Source organism: Canis lupus, chromosome 31 (assembly GCF_011100685.1).
Source record: "Canis lupus familiaris isolate Mischka breed German Shepherd chromosome 31, alternate assembly UU_Cfam_GSD_1.0, whole genome shotgun sequence".
Taxonomy (NCBI): domain Eukaryota; kingdom Metazoa; phylum Chordata; class Mammalia; order Carnivora; family Canidae; genus Canis; species Canis lupus.
In genome coordinates, this window is record NC_049252.1 from 39,793,956 (window position 1) to 39,815,701 (window position 21,746).

The 21,746-nt window shown below is 42.0% G+C and overlaps 1 protein-coding gene across 3 annotated transcripts in view; it reads left to right on the forward strand.

The window, feature by feature from the left end:
* The window catches only part of PRMT2 (protein arginine methyltransferase 2), a 33,757-nt gene that overhangs the window by 4,903 nt on the left and 7,108 nt on the right, over positions 1–21,746 (forward strand). For 2 of the 3 annotated variants that reach the window (XM_038581716.1, XM_038581717.1), the window contains exons 3-6: positions 3,796–3,903; positions 4,783–4,965; positions 8,958–9,119; positions 9,967–10,131. In XM_038581716.1, the coding sequence (XP_038437644.1) occupies positions 3,796–3,903; positions 4,783–4,965; positions 8,958–9,119; positions 9,967–10,131 (618 nt within the window). Of the gene's footprint in view, positions 1–1,622; positions 1,739–3,795; positions 3,904–4,782; positions 4,966–8,957; positions 9,120–9,966; positions 10,132–21,746 lie in introns of all 3 variants that reach the window. The other variant, XM_038581718.1, reaches the window with a different exon arrangement.

Sequence of the window (21,746 nt, forward strand, 5' to 3'; positions counted from 1 at the left end):
AATGGGAATTAGAAAATTTCTAGGCTCTTCAGAAGTGTGCTACCTATTTCCAGACATTTAGGAATTTTTATTTATCTTGTTATTTAATTTTGGTTTGATAATGTTTGGTCAGAAAATATACTCTGTAAAATTTCAGTTTTTGGAAATTTATTCAGTTTTGCTTTGTGGCCTAGTCAGATGGGCTGTTTTGGTGAATGTTCTACATGTACTTGCAAAGAATATGTTTTCTGTAGTTGGTGGTTTTCTGTAAATGGTTGTTAAGATCAAATAGGTTATTAATATTGTTCAAATCTTTGTGTCCTTTTTGACTTTTTGCCCATTTGTTGTGTCAATTACTGAGAGAGATGAGCTTCGAAAATTTCCACTGTGGGGGCGCCTATGTGGCTTAGTCAGTTAAGCAGCCAGACTCTTGTTTTTGGCTCAGGTCATGATCTCAGGGTCCTGGGATCAAGCCCCATGTTGTCCTCTGCACTTGGCAGGGAGTCTGCTTGGGATTCTCTCTCTCTGCTCCTCCCCACACTCGCCTAGGCACTTGCTCTCTGTCTCTAAAATAGGTAGATAAATATTTTTTAAAAATTTCCACTATGATTGTAGATTTGTCTATTTTTTTAATTTCCTTTTGACTGTTCACTTTTTGCTTCACATATTTTACATCTGTTACTTAGCACATACATTTAGGATAGTTTTCATTTTCTCAACTAATTGACTTTTATTTTTATGAAGTCTTTCTTTTTACCTATATTTCCCGGCTTGCATCTATTTTGTCTCATATTAATATAGCTGTGCCAGCTTGGTGTACAGCATGGTATACAGACACCTCTATTTTGAATCTAAGTCCTTATATTAAAAACTTTTCTCTTTAAAAAAAAAAAAAAAAAAAAAAAAAAAAGCTTTTCTCTTGTAAAGAGCCTGTAGGCAGGTCCTTTTTCCCTGTCAGGTAATTTCTGCTCTTTAGTTTGAGTATTTAATCCATTAACATTTAATGTAGTGATGGATACAATCAAGTTGAACATCTTGCTATTTGTTTTCTCTTTCATCTTTGCACCTTTCTTGCCTCCTTTTGGATTAATGTAATATTGTTTATATTTCCACATTCTCTCTTATGTTGGCTTCTCACCTGTATCTTTTACTAATACTTTGGTGGCTACCCAGCAAATTGTGATATTCATCTTTAATGTATCCCAGTTTTTGTTTTGACCACTTCACAATGTAAGAATCCTCCAAATTAGTTTCATTTACTAGGCACCATTTTTGTGCTATTTGTGCTATTGTTGTAACATATTTTACTTCTATATATGCCATGAACCCCACGGTCAATTATTAGTGTCTCCTTATATATACTACTAACAGTCTTTCATGAGAGTATAAAAAATAGTCTTGTTTCCCCACTTTTCCTGGTGTTTCTACACCTATCACTCTGGCAAAAATGAAAGACCATGTAATGCCTGTTGCTGGTGAATATTCAAGCAGAGGGTACTCTCTGCTTTGATGATGAAGCATAAGTGCAACACCCTTTATGGAAAGAATGGCAAATGCATGAGTGAAAACCATGCGTATTTCTCAGTCCTGATAATCTGTTCCATAGAAGTCAAATGTCATTACATAAGGATAAATGTGTGTAGGTGTTGTGGCTGCATGTGGTGGAAAATTGGACACCAAGAGCAAGTCCGCTAATCAAGGATGGTGGAAGACTCAGGAAGAATTCCTACCGTGGAATATTCTACAGTCATTGAAAATGATAAGTTACAGTTCTAAGATTTGGGGTGTTTTTCACAAGGTATTATGTGAGTAAAAAAACCAAAATAGGAAAAGGGTTTGTGACATCCTTCACAGAATAGTGTGTCAAAAGAAAAACTGCATGTGTATGAGTATGTGTGAGTGTGCACGTGTGTGTGTGCAACCCGAGCTCCGAGAGGGCACGGCGGGGTGCATGCCAGTTGAGTATGACACCAGGTAAGGATTAGGGGTGGTGGTGAGAGGGTTATGGTGTGGGTGGAGCAGGGACAGGGCATGGAGGGTGAGCTAAAAAGAAATGATGCTGCATGGAACTAATCAGGTTACTGTAGTAGGAAAATAGGCAACTAACAAAAAAGATGACCAGTAAGTACTTGAAACACATGTGTGGTCTCACTAATAATTGAAGACAAATGGAACTGACCAAGACAGACAGGGTCTCCACATCATATTGACAGAGATTTGAGTGACGTCGCATGCCCACGGTTGATCAGGGTGTGGGCAAATCATTCGGTTACTCACATGTAGGTCGGAGGGACCACCGTTCTGGAGGGTATTTGGTGATGATATCCAAAGTTATGAAAGTACATGGCATCTTAAACTGCCAGTTTCCCAGTCAGGAATTTATCCTAAGAAAATTGTCATGGGTAGACCAAATGATACGTGTTTAAAAAAGCTCGTCTTAACATAATTTGTAATAATATAAACTGTAAAGAGTTTAAGGGTACACGACTAGGAGACTGGATAAATGAGTTATGATAATTCATAGGACAGAATACTATCAGATATTAGAAATGTAGCATTAGGAGTAATTTAATGAGGAAAAATATTCAGAATTTAGTAAGTGGGAAACATTTCACAAGGCAGAATTATATGATCCCAGTAAACACCCTGTACACACAGGCTGTATGTACACCTAAAAAGGAGCCTGGGGGCATCTGGGTGGTGCAGTCAGTTGAGCATCTGACCCTTGATTTTAGCTCACATCATGATCTCAGGGTCGTGAGATTGAGCCCCATATTGGGCTCTGCACTCAGTGGGGAGTCTCCTTTTTTTTTTTTTTAAAGATTTTATTTATCTCTTCATGAGAGACACAGAGAGAGGCAGAGACACAGGCAGAGGGAGAAGCAGGCTCCCTGCAGGGAGCCAGATGTGGGACTTGATCCCAGGACCCTGGGGTCACAGCCTGGGCCGAAGGGAGACACCCAACTGCTGAGACCCCCGGGCACCCCTCAATGGGGAGTCTCTTTAAGATTCTCTCTCCCTCTCCCCCTCTACTCAAGGTCTCCCTCTCCCTCTCAGATAAAGAAATCTTTTTTTAAAAAACCTGGAAAAATATGAATGTTAATGTGTTAACCATTATTATTTCTAACCAGTGGGCGAGATTACAGATGGTTTTAACTTTCCTCTGTGTATGCTTGTGCCTTCACACATCTTCAAAGGAACACGAGTTACATGTATGTTTAGGGAATTTGTTTAAGGCGTATACATGGGGACAGGGATGCTTCGCTGAGCTGCAAGCTGTGGTTGGAGTCTCTACCACGTCCAGGGGACGTCTTCCAGAAAAGCCTGTTCTGATAGAAAGTGTGTGGTCCTGAGCAGCATGTGTCAGCAGCAGTGCAGTCCAAGTAAGGCCGGGAGGGTCATGCCAGCTCACTGTCACCTTCCTGAGACCTGCCCAGCTCTGTCCTCGGGTGTGATGAGGTCCTAAGAGCATGACGCCCAGAATTAGGTTCTTTCTCTTGGCGCTGGTCCCCACTTTCAGAATGAGTTGCTGGTGATCAGGGTCAGTCACCACGTAGACACTAAAAGTGCCTCTTTCTTATTTCTTTCTCTGATGTTTTTTGGATGCAAATAATTTTGTACTAGAGATAAAAATGCAAGGAGGGATCCAGATCCCTCGATCCTGCTAGTGAAGATGATCCAAACTATGGGATTAAAGGTGGTCATGTGAATCTTCATTCGAAATCATCCTAATAACCTGTAGCCTCTTGGTTATTAAGATGGAGAGAGAGAGAGAAGCCCATAGTCATCCCCTATTGTTTCCTTGGCTTTGAGCAGGAGGGAGAAGATCACGTGGAGTGCGGTGACCAGGAGCATCTCCAGGAGCTTGTGCACCCGGAAGAGTTTGTGGCCATCGCAGACTACTCTGCCACTGACCAGACGCAGGTAACCCTGTGCGCTTGCTCACATTTAGGGGCCGTGAGGCCTGGGTCCATGTTTTATGGGTTTAGTGTGCTAAATGATGAATTAGATGTAAATTTTGAAGAAGCCATACCAGAATTAAGAAATATTCAGATGTTTAGAGCCAAATGAGACCCGAGAGTAACCCTTTTCTTCCCAGCCTAACAAATTCTGATGCCAGGCTTTAGGCAAGAGATACTTGGGTAAGGAATGGGGAAAGGAGCACCTGTTCAGTTTCTGTTTGGAAACCTGGGTTTAGAACCTATTCTAGTTAATGAAAAAAAAAAAGGCTGTAAAATAAAAATACCGACTTGAGGGATGCCTGGGTGGCTCAGTTGGTTAAGCATCTGCTTCTTGATTTTGGCTCAGGTTGTGGTCTCAGGGTTGTGAGATCGAGTCCCACATTGGGCTCAGCGGGGAGTCTACTGGAGGTTCTCTCTCCTTCCCCTGCCCTTCCCCCTGCTTGCACTCTCTTCCTCAAGTAAATAAATAAATCTTTAAAAAAATATATTGACTTGAATGTTGCTTTTTCTACTCTAGTAAATGAATCAGCTACCACATAGCTCAGTTACAGTGAAGAGGCTATAGAGAAATTCTGTCTTAAGCCATTCAAAAATGTTTACCCTTTCTTTTAAAAAATATCTATTAAGCTGTGCTTTTCTTTCATGTAGATGTTCCACAAAAGTCTCTAAATCTTGATGTCATTTTTAGAAATTGTGAGTTTGTATAATTACCCATTGAGTCCTTTTTGAAATAGCTGTGATTTGGGCCCCAAGATGGGGGAATTTATCACTAAGCCACGATTGAAATACCAACTATGGGTTTCTCTAAATTTTGACTTGTATGTATGGTTTTTTTTTCCAGCTCAGTTTTTTAAGGGGAGAAAAAATTCTCATCCTGAGACAGACAACTGCTGACTGGTGGTGGGGCGAGCGTGCCGGCTGCTGTGGGTACATACCTGCAAACCACCTTGGGAAGCACCTGGAGGAGTGTGACCCTGAAGACACGTGGCAGGATGAAGAGTACTTCGGCAGCTACGGGACCCTGGTACTGCTTCCCAGACTCCCTGTTCTATGGGCTGGGTGGTGGTTTCCTCTGTCTAGTGTAAAGGTAGCTTCACCTGGGCTGCTTCTCTTCATTGGTTTAGAGCAGGGTTTGCAGAGCTCTTGTTCGGCTTCACAGGCCATGTGACTACTCAGCATTACCATTGTAGTGCAAAAGAGGCCATAAAGCCACAAGAAATGAGCGTGGCATGTTCTTCTGATTTTTAAAAACCATTAAAAAAATGTAAAGCCATTCTTAGCTTGCAGGCCCTACAAAAGCAGGTGGGCTGGATTGGCCCATGGTGGTTTAAGGATGTTTTCGGAGCAATGGGATTATGAACTTTTCTCAGCATTTACAAAATAGTAACAAATTTTATTTTAAAAATAAAATACAAAAACGTTATACAAGTCAACAATAATACCTCTAAATCACTAACTTACTAGTTTTATTTTTTTCCAGTTTGGATAAAGACTCATAACCTTATGATCCAGACAGCCCGTTTATATCTTAAAGCTAGGTAAAAACAGATGCCTGCGGAATAAACACTGCAGACGTAATGTTGAGTGAAAGAAACAAGACATCAAAGAATAACTTTTGATTCAGTTATATAAGGTTGAAAACAGTGTTAAAAGATGAATGTAAATGATCAGGGAGCTGGTTCCCTGAGAATCAGGATGGTGGTTACTGTTACCAGGGGGTCTGTGATGGTGTCCACCATTGTTTTATTAAATATTTTATTAAAATAAAATAATTGTTACACCAGCAAAATGGGTTTCTTCAGGAGCAGCAGAGGAACTGCAGTCTGGAACCCGCTCAGTGTGGGGAAGCATGGGCCAGTCTGGGGACCCAAGGCAGGGGACTCAGGTGGGGGGACTTTGTTACAGGGAAGGGGGTGGGCGGGCTGTGTGGCGGCTTCTCGTTGGCTGGGCTGTTGCTAGGCCAGCAGAAAATCTTCCTCCTGCTGGGTAAGGGAAAGTAGCCCTGTTCCTTTGGCGTTTGCTGTGGTGGAGTGGTAGTTGTTGAGTATGCACCCCTCAGGGTGTCCCCTTTGCACTTCAGGTGAGGTTTTCTTTCCCAGCTTTCCTGTCCGCAAGGCCGGGGTGGGAAGGCCTGGGGTGCTGGCCGTGTTCTGGTGTTGGTTGCATGCCTGTTTGCTACATTGACAAACTGTAAGGCACTTGCTAGGAGGTAGGTCCTGTTTCATAATTTAAACGTTATAATAAATGAAAGCGCCCTGATGTATGTACATGATTAGAGCTTTCAAACTATTAAGAAAGAGAATTTTGTTGGTTTCGAAAGCACCACGTTGGTGATTTACTTACCTAACAGCTTTGCACCGTGACAAGCGGTGATGTAATGGGCTTCCTCTTACAAGAGTCTTGCTAAACTGCTGCTAGAATTTCTATTGGGTAAATTTGTAAGATGTGCGTATGCGTGTTTTTACTGTGGTGGGTCTTGTACGCTTACCAATCATGTGAACGCTCGTTCATAACCACATATCACCAAAGCAAAAAAGATTCCTGATCTTGAAGGTGGAATATGATATTTCCTGATCTTGATTTCCATTTTCTAAAGTCAGGTTGGTCATCTTCTATATTTTGTTGGCCTTTTCTGTTTCTTCTTTTGTTTGGGTAAGCTTTCACATACTTTGCATGTTTTTCTTTTTATTTCTGTCAATTTATATGTTTAATTAGCAAGTTAGCCTGTACCTATGGTATGTATTACACTTACCACTTGCCTCTCTTGTTTCCCAGGGAACTTTTTACCTTTCTGTGGTCTGATTTGTCCTTTTTTTTTTTCTTTGTGGCTTCTGGGTTTTCTGTCCTAATTTGAACGCTTTCTTTACTCCAAGATTATAAACATCCATGCTTTCTTTTTTGCACTTTTGTGACACCATTTTTTTTTTTTAAGAATTTTATTTATTTATTCATGAGAGACACACAGAGAGAGAGAGGCAGAGACACAGGCAGAGGGAGAAGCAGGCTCCATGCAGGGATCCTGACGTGGGACTCTATCCCGGGTCTCCAGGATCACACCCTGGGCTTCAGGCGGTGCTAAACCGCTGCGCCACCAGGGCTGCCCTGTGGCACCATTTTTGACAATGAAATATTTAAATCAATCTGGAATTTGCTCGTTGTAAAGAATAAGGTAAAATTAGAACTTAATTTCCCCCAAATATCCAGCTGTTCCAGCATCAGTTATTGGATGATCCTCCTTTTCCTGATTACGGGAAATGCATGTTTATCATATATTTAATTTCTAGGATCTTTACAGAAGATTACAGAAGTAATCTCTGTTCTGTTTTGTTAGTCTGTTCATTTCTTCTGCAGTTCCAGATGTTCATTATTGAAGCTTTTGAACATCTGGGAGAACTGGGCCTCTAGAAGTCCTCCTATTTTTTAGTACTTTTATGGCTAGGCTTATCTATCATCTAATTTTTTGAAGCTAATTTTGTTACCATGTGTTATGCACCATTCCCCATGCCAAATTGGCTGGTGTTTTAATTGGTATTGCAGGGAAAGTCTCCATTAACTTAGGGAGAAGTGACATGTTTATAACATTGCACTGACTGTCCTCATTTCTTCCGCCTTACTCTACGTCTCTCAGTTTTAAGGTTTTGACATAGGGTGCTGTATATGTCTTGTTAAATCTATTCCTTGATGTTTTTTGTGTATTACTGGTTTATGTGGTTGGGTACAGTGTTCTATAAGCATTGGATTAAATTGGTTGATAGATTGTTCAAGTCTGTGTCCTTACTGATTTTCTTTCTACTTTTCTGTTGGTTACTGAGATAAGGGTGTTGGAGTCTCTGACTATAACTGTGAATTTGTCTATTTCTTGTTGCGTATCTATTGGTTTTTGCTTCGTGTGTTTTGAAGCTTTGTTATTAGGTACAAAAATGTTTAGAATCATTATGCGCTTTTGCTGAAGTGATTCCTCTGTTACTATGACCTGACCCTGTTCTTCGCAGGGACTATTCTTTGATCTGAAGCATATTTTACGTGGTGATAATGCCACCACTGGGCTTTCTTCCCCTGGTGGCAGCACGGTGCACCTCAGTACCCCAGTTCTGACCTTCTGTTAAGGTGGACTAGTCTAGGCGAGGTGGCCAAGTCTCGATTGTGTCCACTCTGATCCTCAGTCTCTTTGTTTCTCAGTCCTCAGTGGTTTGTGAGGAGCCCGGATGGGCTTGTGAGGGTGCCACGCTGACTTCCTGTCTGTGCTGACGTGTCTGGGTAGCTTCAGTGTCTGCCTCACAGCCCTGCGTGTGTAGGCTGGGTTTTCTGCAGCGTGAGACCTGAGGAGTGACGTGCGGGGGACGGTGCTGTGCGTGCGGCCTTTCCAGGCTCTGACTGCCACCTGTGGCTTCATGAACCATTTGGAGGAGCCTTTCTCTGTTTCCTGGAGGTTGGTGTGATTACCATGGGTGCTATGTTATTTCAGGTTTCATGTTTTTCTCCCTCTGGACGTGGCTGGGGCCCTCGAGCTCCCCCTGAGGGTCAGTGGGGTTGTCACCTACCCTCCAGAGCTAGTTTCCTGTGGGGCTTGTGCGCCTCCTCTGGCATCTCTCCTGGTGGCTTGTCCACATTCTCTCTTGGTGGATACTTGGCCAAGTATCCTGATGGATACTGATGGGGAATTGGATGGGAACAGTGGTCAGGAGGGCGGTGTCTGCACCACCTCCTGAGTGGTCCCCTCCTCTCTGTTCACCTGGCTCTCGGGGAGCTGCAGGGAGAAGCTGCAGACAGCATCACGCTGCCTGGAAGGATTCCAAAAACTTCCATTCCATTCCTTCACTGTTGTATTTTTACCTACTGGCATATTTAGGCCTTTCAATTTTTTTGCTTTTTTTTTCCCCTCTTTATTGCTCATATTTTTAGGTGTGGGATGGTGGGGTCAAGGGGTTATAGCTTAGTCTCTGATCTTCCTTCTTAAACCAGGGATCAGCATAGCTCAGATTACAAGCAATGATTCCTAATGTGTATTTCCTCTAGAAACTTCACTTGGAGATGTTGGCAGACCAGCCGCGAACTACTAAATACCACCATGTTATCCTGCAGAATAAAGAGTCCCTGAAAGATAAAGTGATCCTGGACGTCGGCTGTGGGACTGGGATCATCAGCCTGTTTTGCGCACATTATGCGCAGCCCAAAGCAGTGAGTGAGAAATGGCTCTCCCTTCAGCGGCTCCTGGGCTGGGTCCCAGTGAAGCGTCCTTCATGTGCAGAGGCTCCACGTCAGGGGGACGGGCGCTGTGTTCTTGCAGCCTGAGCCTGTCGGGGGTTGTGACATCGGTGGGATAAGTCACAGACCGCACAGAGTAGAGTAGGACACAATAGAGAACGGAGTGGGTTGCGTGTGGCGGGATATGTTTTGTAAAATGTTTATTTCAGTTAAATAGAGAAACACATGTGTCCATGTGTCGTGTAGATCCCTTTAAAGCAAGTGTGGGGCTCCCAGAGTTGAAGCCCCACGATGGCCCCCGACGCAGGTGGTTGAAATTCCTAGTTTGCAAGTGAAGCTGCAGGACAGTGACCACTGGAGTTCAGCGGCTGTCAGAACCACGATATAGTGCGCAGGACCTTCCTCTGGCCACCTGGGCTTGAAATCGTCTCAGCCACTGGTACCCTTAAGGTCCGATTGCTCTTAGGCATCGGGGTTACGGGGTATGTTGCTGTGCGAAGGGGACCCCTGCCGCTGGGTCTGACCCAGGAGGGCCCCTGCAGTGGGCGCCCGGCGCAGGTGCAGAGCTTTCTCTCCACCTGCAGCCCCCTGTTGATTTTAGGCAGAAGGTGGAGTTAGGATTAGAGGTAGCTCCCTGGTCAGGGCTCCACTGTTGGAAGTAGCACAGCGAGGCCCGGCTGCCCCGCTGCGCACCCCCAGTCCCTTCTGTCGCTGTTTTCCCTGAGGCTGGTTCTGACTTGGCTGGAGTGACGGGCCCAGGGCAGGTGACAGGCTGCTCTGTGGGTGGGCCGCACACTGATGATCCTTCTGTGACGTGCAGGTGTATGCGGTGGAGGCCAGTGAGATGGCCCAGCACACAGGGCAGCTGGTCATGCAGAATGGCTTTGCCGACATCATCACTGTGTTCCAGCAGAAGGTGGAGGATGTGGTGCTGCCGGAGAAGGTGGACGTGCTGGTGTCCGAGTGGATGGGGACCTGTCTGCTGGTAACGGACGCCGGGACACTTGGAATGGCTGTGGATTGTGCCAAGGAAGGGGGTGTGGATGGGGCCCAGAGGGGCTGTTGTGAGCAGAGGGTCTGGGGAGAGCTATGGCTGTCACGGTGAGGTGAAACCACCTGGTTCTGACATCTGTTTGGGGTAGGACAGCTGTGAGGCCGGCAGTTCCTACCATTTGTGACAGCACGGATGGACCTTGAAGACATTATGCCAAGTAGAATAAGTCAGACATGGTGTGTGATCTCACTTATATGTGGTACCTAAAATACCAGCGTGAACTAGGAAAAGAGATGAAATTTGCGGTTGGCAGGGGAAGGGAGGCTGAGGGGAGAAAGGACTGGAAGGCCGTTTGTCATAGGTACAGACTGCCGGGTACAAGAGAGGCGGGCCCCGGGCCGTCAGGTGCAGCCTGGTGACTGCAGCAATACTGCTGTGTAACGTCCGGGCCAGTCATCTCGAGAGTCCAGTCGACCCTTGAACAGCGCGGGTTTGAACCATGTGGGTCCACTTAGATGTGGGATTTTCTTGATAAATATGGGGCAGTATAGTAAGTGGATTTTCTTTATGATTTCCTTAACATTTTTTTTTCTCTAGCTTGCTTTATTGTGAGAGCACAGTATACAATACAAATAACATAAAATACATGTTGATTGACTATTTGTGTTACCAGTAAGGCTACAGGACGCCAGCAGCCTATTAGTAATCAAGTTTTGGGGGAGTCAAAAGTTATGGGTGGATTTTTGACTGCATGGAGTGTCAGTGCCCTAGTCCCTGCTTGTTCAAAGGTCAGCCCGTAGATCTGAGAGTTTCTACCACAAGGCTTAGTTGTTTTTTTTTTTTTTCTTTTTCTTTTTCTTTTTCTTTCATTTTCTTCTATTTTTTAAAAAAGATTTTATTTATTCATGAAGAGACACAGATAGAGGCAGAGACACAGACAGAGGGAGAAGCAGGCTCCCTGCAGGGAGCCCGATGTGGGATTCGATCCCGGGACCCTGGGGTCACACCCTGAGCTGAAGGCAGATGCTCAACCTCTGAGCCACCTAGGCATCCCCTTTCTTTGGTCTATTATGCGGGAGGAGTGGAGGAGGGGAGGAGGAGGGAGGATGGGGGAGGGGGACGGGAGGCTGGGAGGAGGGGGAGGCGGGAGGAGGAGGAGGAGGAGGGAGGAGGAGGGGGAGTAGGAAGGCGGGGAGGAGGAGGAGGGGAGGAGGGGGGAGGAGGGAAGACAAGCGAAGAAGAAGCCGACTACACGACGCTAAGTATGACGTTGCTTAGGAGGATGCTATACTCGTTCTTCTTAATCCTTCCTCCTCTTTCTTCTTCTTCTTCTTCTTCTTCTTCCTTCTTCCTTCTTCCTTCTTCCTTCTTCCTTCTTCCTTTTTCTTCTTCTTCTTCTTTTTTATCTATTTATTCATGAGCGACACAGAGAGAGAGGCAGAGACCCAGGCAGGGAGAAACAGGCTCCCTGCAGGAACCCTGACGTGGGACTCGATCCCGGGTCTCCAGGATCACGCCCTGGGCTGAAGGCAGGAGCTAAACCGCTGAGCCACCCAGGCGTCCCCTTTTTTTCTTTTTAATGTGTCAATATGAGGTGATAGATGTGAACTAAACCTATTGTGGTCATTTCACAGTACATACAAACCAAATCCCCAGGCTGTACACCTTAAACTTGTAATAATCTTAGAGGAAAACCATAGGTTGGATTTTTTAGAAAAAGCACAAAAAATCATGTACGATATGATTCCAGTTTTGTTTTAAAAAATCATACATAGCGAGATGTGTGGGTGGCATAGTCAGATAGTGTCCGACTCTTGGTTTTGGCTCAGGTCATGATTTCAGAGTCATGAGATCAAGCCCCACATTGGGGTCTGTACTGAGCACCGAGTCTGCCTTAGCTCTCTCCCCCTCTGCCCCTCCCCACTGTCCATTCACGCTCTCTCTCAAACATGTAAATCTTCAAAATAAAAATCATACATAGAAATGATCTCTCTTCAGTTCCAGGTAAGGCAGAGTAAACACACTCCACTGTGTCTCCCCCAGGTAATGCAGCAATAGGTCCAGGACAGGGTGCGGGAGACACTCCTTGAGGACTTTGAGAAGCATACGGTAGCAGGAAGCTCGGGAAAGAAGACTGGAGTTTGAGGTATACTGACCTCATCTCTTTTTTTTTTTTTTAAGATTTTATTTATCTATTCATGAGAGACACAGAGAGAGGCAGAGACACAGGCAGAGGGAGAAGTGGGCACAGGGAGCCCGATGCAGGACCTGATCCCAGGACCCCAGGTCATGACCTGAGCCAAAGGCAGATGCTCAGCCACTGAGCCCCCAGGGGCCCCTACTGACCTGGTCTTGAGTGCGTTGTTACTCCTCCTCTGGTTCCCTCCATACATAGCTTCAGTAATTTAGATGAAAAAGATCCATTCTTTTGAAAACAGCAGACTTTCACACAACTAACCCACAGTGAAGTAGATAACCTGAATAATCAAATAACTAATAAAGATACTGAATTTATAGTTGAAAACTTTCTGAAGAGAAATCTGTAGGCCCAAATTATTTCACTGGTAAAATGTACGAACACATTTAAGGAAGAAACAACACCAGATCGGAACAATGGCTTTCAGAAAACCGAAGAGGATAGACTTCTCAGCTCTTTGGGGTTACCAAATCCAAACCAAAAACTACAGACCGATAACTCATGTTCATAAATGCAGAACTCCTCAGACATACTAGCAGATGTAGTCCTGCAGGGCATATAGGGAATAACGTCACAACAAAGAAGAGATTATTTTTGGAATTCAAGGATGGTTCAGTATTCAGAAATAAGTCTATGTAACCTATGTTTGTAGTCTACATGACTGTCAATTAATGCACAAGAAGTTTGGCAACATTCAAAATATTTTTTTTAAAGATTTTATTTATTTATTCATGATAATCACACAGAGAGAGGCAGAGACACGGGCAGAGGGAGAAGCAGGCTCCATGCAGGGAGCCCGACGTGACATCCGATCCCGGGTCTCCAGGATCACGCCCCGGGCCAAAGGCAGGCACTAAACCGCTGCGCCACCCAGGGATCCCATTCAAAATATTTTTAAGAGGGATCCCTGGGTGGCGCAGCGGTTTGGCGCCTGCCTTTGGCCCAGGGCGCGATCCTGGAGACCCGGGATCGAATCCCACGTCGGGCTCCCGATGCATGGAGCCTGCTTCTTCTCCCTCTGCCTGTGTCTCTGCCTCTCTCTCTGTATGACTATCATAAAAAAAATATATATATATTTTTAAGAGATTTCTTCTTTGATCCGTGTGTTTTTACCCCCCCCCCCCCCCCCGAAATGTTGTTTAATCTCTCAAGGTTTTTTTTTTTTATTTTCCAGCTAACTTTCTGTTACTGATTTCTAGTTTAATTCTTTTGTGGTCTGAGAGGAGACATTGTATAGTTTCTATTTTTCAAATTGGTTAAGATGTGTCTTATGGCCCAGAATGTGTCTCTCCTGGTGTGGGCTTGGGAAGGAGGCATGTGGTGTTGGATGAAGACATCTGTAGATGTGCTTTAGGTCCAGTGGATAGAGGGTGGTGTTGAGTCAGCTGTGTCCTTGCAGACTTTCTCTCCGCTGGATCCTGCCCTTTCCTGAGTCATCTGTTTCTCCTTACAGCTCTGTTTGTTTTGCCTTTCACAGTGATCCTCGGTTGTTACGGGCCTAATGTCTTCTATAGAATTGACCCCTTTATCACTATGTTTGCCCCCTTTATCTCTGATAACTTCCTTCCTCTGATGTCTGCTCTGTCTGAAATTAACTGCTGCTTTCTTTTGATTAGTGTTAGCAGCAGAGATCTTTCCCCATCCATTTACTTTTATATGTGTCAGTATATTTATTTATTTGTTTTACCTTTTTAAGTTTTCTTTTTTTAAAAAATTTCTTCAAGTCATCTCTGCACCTCATGTGGGGCTCAACCTTATGACCCTGAGATCAGGACTTGCACGCTCCTCTGACTGAGCCAGCCGCCGTGCGCCCCTCGTCTGTACATTTATAGTGGATTTCCTGTAGGCAGCACCTCATTGCATCTTAGTTTTTGATCCACTCTGATAATCTCTGTCTTGTAATTGGTATATTTAGACAATCGACATTCAGAGTGATTATTAACGTAGTTGGATTAATGTATCTACCACATTTGTTGCCGTGTTCCGTTTGTTCTTTGTTCCTGGTTTTTCCTCCACTTTTTAAAAAATATATTTTTTTTAAGCAAATAAAATTAGGGAATTTAGTGAGCATAAATTAAGGGTAAATTAATTTAATGCTCAAAGGCATGTTGGTTTAGAACCTCACATGAACACGCTTTGATGATTTGAACTTAAGATTCATATTTTCATAATTGATGTTATATTCACTTTGTAGATCATTTCCAACTTTTTCCAAATTGAGAACTAAAAATAGTCCTCAATTGTAATCTTTCTTGAAGCTCACTTCTTCATCTATAATCTATTTATCCATCCATCTGTCATCTACCTTCATTTGCATTGAGGTGTAATTATAAAATTGTCAGATACTTAAAGTATGCAGTATGATGATTTGATATCTGTATACATTATTGACAGCTTCCCCCCGTTGAGTTAACACATCTGTCACCTCACAATGACAGTGTTGTCAACTGTAGTCACCACAGTTAAGATTTTATTCATTTTATAATTGACAGTTTGTACCCTTTTACCAGTGTCTTCTATTTTCCTCACCCCTGAGCTCCTGGTAACCACTTTTCTACTCTGTTTCTATGAGTTCAACTTAAAACTTTTTTTTTTTTTTTTAAGATTTCACATATAAGCAATATGATGCAGTTTTTATGCATCTCTCTGTGGCTTATTTCATGTTGTTGCAGATGGCAGGATTTCCTTCTTTCTCATGGCTGAGTAATCCATTGTGTGTATCTATAGTTATATATCTTATGGTATTGTACATGTATATATCTCTCACATTTTCTTTTTTTTTCACATTTTCTTTATTCATCTGTTAGTGGACACTTAGGTTGTTTCCATATCTTGGTAATAGTGAATAATGCTTCAGTGAACATGGGAGTACAGATCTCTTTGAGATAATGATTGTGTTTTCTATGGATGTAAACCCAGAAGTAGGATTGCTGGATCACATGGTATTTTCTTTTTTTTTTTTTTTAATAAAATTCAGTGGTTTTTTTTTAAAAAATATTTTATTTATTTATTCATGAGAAGCACAGAGAGAGAGAGGCAGAGACACAGGCAGAGAGAGAAGGAGGCTCCATGCAGGGAGCCTGACGTGGGACTCGATCCCGGGACCCCAGGATCACGCCCTGGGCTGAAGGCGGAGCTAAACCACTGAGCCACCCAGGCTGCCCATCACATGGTATTTTCTAGTTTTAATTTCCTGAGGAACCTCTTTACTATTTTTCATAGTGGCTGTGCTAGTTTACATTCCCACTAACAATGTTGAGGGGTTCTCTTTTCTCCATATTCTTGCCAGCATTTATTACCTTTTGTCTTTTTTTTTAAGATTTGTTTTTTATTTTAGAGAAAGCATGTGGGAGCGGCGGAGGGGGGAGAGGGGGAGAGAGAGAGAGAGAGAGAGAAACAGACTCCCTGCTGCACACAGATCCTGACATGGGGCTCAGTCCCACCACCCTGAGATCGCGACCTGAGCTGAAACCAAGAGTGGGGTGCCCAACCGACTCCATCACCCAGGCGTCCCACTTTTTGTTTTTTTGATAATAGAGATAACAGGTATGATGTGATACCTCATTGTGGTTTTGATTTGCATTCCCCGATAGTGATATTGAGCACCTTTTCATGTACCTACTGCCCATTGTATATCTCCTTTGGAAAAAAAAATGTACCTTTGCCCAATTAGAACAATATTTTTTCTATTGAGTTGTAGGAGTTCCTTGTATATTTTGGGTTTTTGCCCCTTATTGGTTATATAGTTTGCAAATACTTTCTCCCATTCCATAGTTTATCTTTTTGTTGATGGTTTCCTTTGCTGTGCAGAGCCTTTTTAGTTTGATGTAGTCCCACATGTTCATTTTTGCTTTTGTTGCCCTTGCTTTTGGTGTCTAATCCAAAAAATTATTGGCAAGATCGGTGTTTTCTTCTAGGAATTTTATGGTTTTAAGTTCAAGTCTTTAATCTATTTTGACTTGATTTTTGTGTGTGTTGTCAGATAGGGGTCCAGTTTCACTCTTGTGTATGCAGTAATCCAGTTTTCCCAATACCATTTTAAAAAAGATTTTATTTATTTATTCATGAAAAAAAAAAAAGGAGAGAGGCACAGACACAGGCAGAGGGAGAAGCAGGCTCCCCAAAGGGAGCCCAATGCAGGACTTGATCCCGGGACTCCTGGATCACGCCCTGAGCCGAAGGCAGACTCCCAGCTGCTGAGCCACCCAGGCGTCCCTCCCAACACCACTTTGAAGGTGTTCTCCTCCCCCCATTATATATTTTTGGCTTCTTTGTTGAAAATTAATTGATTATGTATGCATGGGCTGATTTCTGGACTCTGTCGTGTTCCATTGATCTAGGTGCCTGTTTTTATGGCAGTACCATATTGTTTTAAATACGATAGCTTTGTAATATAGTTTGAAATCAGGAAGCGTGATGTCAGGAAGCTTTGTTCTTTCTGAAGAGGCTATGTTTATTTGGAGCCTTTGGATTGCTTTTCTTATTTATGTGAAAAATGCCCTTGAAATTTTGATGGGAATTGAATTGAACCTGTAGATTGCTTTGAGTAGTATGGACATGTAAACAATTTTAATTCTTCCTATCTATGAACAGGGGGTGTCTTTCTATTTATTAGTGTCTTCTTTAATTTCTTTCTTCATTGTCTTTTACCTCCTTGGTTAAATTTATTTTGAGGTATTTTATTATTTTTGATGCAACTGTAAATGGGATTATTTTCTTAATTCTTGATAGTTCATTGTTAGTGTATAGAAACGCAACTGATTTTTGTATATTGATGTCATATTCTGCACGTTTATTGAATTTGTTTGTTCTAACAATTTTTTTGGTGGAGTCTTTAGGATTTTCTATATATAATGTCATGTCATCTGCAAATACAGTTTTACTTCTTTCCTTCTGATTTGAATGCTTTTTAAATTTCTGTTTCTTGCCTGATTGCTGTGGCTAGGACTTTAGTACTATGTTGAATAAAAGTGGTGAGAGTGGGCATCCTTGTCTTTCACCTGATCTTACAGGAAAGCTTTCTGCCTTTTATTTATTTATTTATTTATTTATTTTTTTGCTTTCTGCTTTTTGAGTATGGTGTTAGTTCTAGGCATGACATATATGGCTTTTATTATGTTATGTGGTATTATTGTGGTATGTTTTCCTAATACTCAGTTTTTTAAATTTTTTTATCACAGAATGTAGTTGAATTTTATCAGATATTTTTTCTGCATATATTGAGGTAATTATATGATTTTTATTCTTCATTTTGTTAATGTGGTATATCACATTTATGGATTTACTATGTTGAAGTGTGTTTGCATCCCAGGAATAAATCCCACTTGATCAAGGCATATGGTCCTTTCAATGTACTGTTGAATTCAGTTTGCTAATTTTTATTTAAGGATTTTTCCATCTATATTCATCAGGGATATTGGTCTATAATTTCCTTGTAAAGTGTCCTCATCTGGCTTTGGTATCAGGGTAATGCTGGTCTTGTAAAATGAGTTTGCAAGTGTTCCATCCTCTTTGGTGTTTTAGAAGAGCTTGAGAAGATTTGGTATTGATCTTCAAATATTTGGTGGAATTCTCCTGTGAAGCTCTCTGATTGTGGACTTTTGTTGGTCGAGAATTTTTTGATTACTAATTCAATCTCCTTACTAGTAATTGGTCTGTTCAGGTTTTCTGTTTTTTCATGATTCTGTTGTGGTAGTTTGTATGTTTTTTTAGGAATTTATCTACTGGATTATCCAGTTTATTGGCATATAATTGTTCATAGTAGTCTATTGCAATCCTTTGTATTTGTGTGATATCAGTTGCAATGTCTCTTCGTTTATAATTTTATATATTTCAGTCTGTATCATGTCCTTCCCTCTAAAGAACTTCTTTTTAACGTTTCTTGGAAGGCAGGTCTCCTGACAACAAATTCCCTCAGTTTCTCTTTATCTAAGAAAATCTATTTTCCTTCATTTTTTATTTATTTTATTTTTTATTTTTTTAAAGATTTTATTTATTTATTCATGAGAGACGGGGCGGGGGGGCGGGCAGAGACACAGGCAGAGGGAGAAGCAGGCTCCATGCAGGGAGCCCAACGCGGGACTCAATCCAGGGTCTCCAGGATCACACCCTGGGCTGCAGGCGGCGCTAAACCACTGCGCCACCAGGGCTGCCCAAGGAACTGCTTTAAACAGGCTTTTAGTAATGTGGTGGTGAAGTATGGAGCATGTGGAAACATCCTCTGGTCCTATGATTAGGTCTCAGTCCTTCAGTGAACTTATGGCTCTAAACCGTGAGCTTCAAAAATGTTTCTTAGTTTCTTTTCACCCTTTTAGGTGGGACAGGATGGCTACAGGGGTCTGGAGTTGAGTATTTCCCTTTTCCCAGCTCAGTTAGGTTAGGCTCTGATTACCTAGTTTCCCCGAAGGACAGAGCCTATTAGGAAGAACAGAATACTCTAGCATATTTCACAATGGTTTCTTTCCCAATGTCCTGTCAGAAGTGTCAGGGGATTTTTCTCTGATATTTACTGTGGGAACCTGGTAGAGGTCCAGGAGGGAAAACTCACAAACATGTGGGGGTGCCCTTATGACTGAGCCTGCCTGGAGTGTGTAACACTTAGAGTTGTCCACACCAAACCTCCAGCAATTCATCAATTACAGTTGGTGTGGTTCCAGGGGAGGTTTCTGCTCTAGTAATTTGTGATTCTCTATATAAGCCTGTTTAATTCTCTCATTTTGGAGGGAGCAGATTGTACTGTGACCTAATACCTCTTACATGTCTAAGAAGAGTTCTTGATTTTTCATTTGCTTTTTACTTGTTAGGACAGAATGACAACCTCTAAGCTTCTTGTATGTTGGGCTGGAAAATTCAGCTTCACTTCATAATTCTCAACAAACTTGAAAGAGGAAAGGAATTTACTCAATCTGGTAAAGGGCATCTACAAAAAACATATGGCCACTTAATGGTGAAAGTATCAGGGCCAGGCAGCCCAGGTGGCTAAGCTGTTTCGCGCTGCCATCGGCCCAGGGCGTGGTCCTGGAGACCCGGGATTGAGTCCCAGGTCAGGCTCCCTGCAGGGATCCTGCTTCTTCCTCTGCCTGTGTTTCTGCCTCTCTCTCTCTGTCTCTCTCATAAATAAATAAAATTAAAAAAAAAAAAAAAGATCAGTGCTTTCCCCATAAGAGCAGGAAAAGGTGGGATGACTACAATTCCTGTTCAACATTGTACTGGAAATCCTAACCAGTGCAAAAATGAAAGAAATAAAAGGCACACAGATTGAAAACAAAGAAATAAACCATCCCTATCCTCAGACCACATGATTGTCTTTGTAGAAAGTTCCAAGGAATCTCCAAAATATTTCCTTGAGCTGAAAGGCAAATTAAGAAGATCACAGAGTGTACGGTTAACATTCAAAAGGCATCATATTTTTAATTAATTTTTTTTATTTTTTAAGGCAGTCATATTTTCATATGCTACAATGTACAGAGAAGCATTTGGAGTAGGCCCCCAAACATGAAACAGTTAGGTAGCAAGACACATACAGTTTTTGTATGCCAAAAACCATAAGATGCTGATGAAAGAAGTCACAGAAAACCCATATAAATGGAGAAACATGGTGTTCATGGACTGGAAGACAACCTAGTAAAGAGTCTCTTCTCCAACTGATCTGTAGCTGTAATACAGTTCTAATCCAAGTCTAAGCAGGATTGTTTTTGTCAGTATAGACAAGCTCATTGTAAAAATCTGTGTAGAAGGAAACTAGAATAGCTGATAGGATTTTTAAAAGATTTTATTTATTTATTTATTTATTTGAGAGAGGGGGAGGAGCAGAGGGAGAGGGAGAAGCAGACTCTCCGCTGAGCAGAGAGCCCGACTTGGTGCTCCATCGCAGGACCCTGGGATCGTGACCTGAGCCAAAGGCAGACACTTAACCAACTCAGTCACCTCAGTGCCCCAACGGATACAGTTTTTAAAAGAATAAAATTGGAAGAATTACATGCTTCACTGTAAAACTTATCATAAAGCTATAGTAGTCAAGACAGTGTGATATTCGTGAAAGGATGGACACATTTAGTGGAACAAAATAGAGAAATAGATTTCTAAAAATAGAGTCAGTTGATTTTTAACAGGGAAACAAAAGCAATTTAATGGAGGAAAGATTTTTTTTTTCATTAGAAGATATTGGTATATTTGGCCATCCATATACAAAAGAAAAAAGGAAAGAAAGAAAAAAGAAATGAATGAACTTCATTTTTAAGCCTCATACCTTCTACCAAAAAATTAATTCAAAATTGATTCTAGATCTAATTGCATAGACTATAAAACTTTCAGAAGGAATATTGGGAGAAAATCTTCATGGGTTAGGCAAGGAGTTTTTAGTTGATTCCTTTTTTTTTTTTTTTTTTTTAAGATTTCATCTATTCATGAGAGACACAGAGAGAGAGAGAAAGAGAGAATCAGAGACACAGGCAGAGGGAGAAGCAGGCTCCACGCAGGGAGCCCGACATGGGACTCAGTCCCAGCTCTCCAGGATCACGCCCTGGGCCGAAGGCAGGTGCCTAACCGCTGAGCCACCTAGGCTGCCCTTTTTAGTTGATTTTTGAAGCATGATCCATTAAAGAAAAAGTTGATATGCCAGACTTAATCAATATTAAAAGTGTCGCTCTGTAAAATAAAATGAAAAGGCATGATAAGATTAGAAGAAAATACTTGCAAATTGCATATCTAATGTGTATACTGAATATACAAAGAACTCTCAAAATTCAACAAGAAAGTAAACAAGCCTGAGTGAAAAATGGGCAAAAGACTTGAACAGATACTTTACCAGAGTGTATATATGGATGAGAAATAAGCATGTGAAAAGACATTAAACATTATTAGCCATAAGGGAAATACAAATTAAAATGAAATGGCTAAACTTTTAAACAATAACACCAGGTGCTATGGAGCAATTAAAACCCATAGTAATCACACAGCCACTCTGGAAGAGAGTTTGGCAGTTTCTTATAAATTTATGGGTACATTTACAATATGACCCAGTTATTACACTTCTGAGTATTTACACTGGAGAAACACAAGCTGTGCTCACACAAAAACCTGTATGTGAATATTTATACTAGCTCTAATTATGATTGCCAAAAACTGGAAACAACCCAAGTGTCCTTCAACAGGTGATTGGATAAACAACTGTGGTCCACACACAAGTGGAATACTACCGGGCAATAAGGAATGAACTATTGATATACAGATATCATGGACAAACCCCAGAGACATTAGACTGGCATAATTAAAGTTACATAGAGAGTTAAAACACTGTGATACTGTAACAAGGAAAGACAGGTAAACTGAACAGGATAGAAAGCACAGGACAGAACCTTTTAGCCTATGAAAAAGTTGATATTATGAGTGAAAGAAGCCAGTCTCAAAA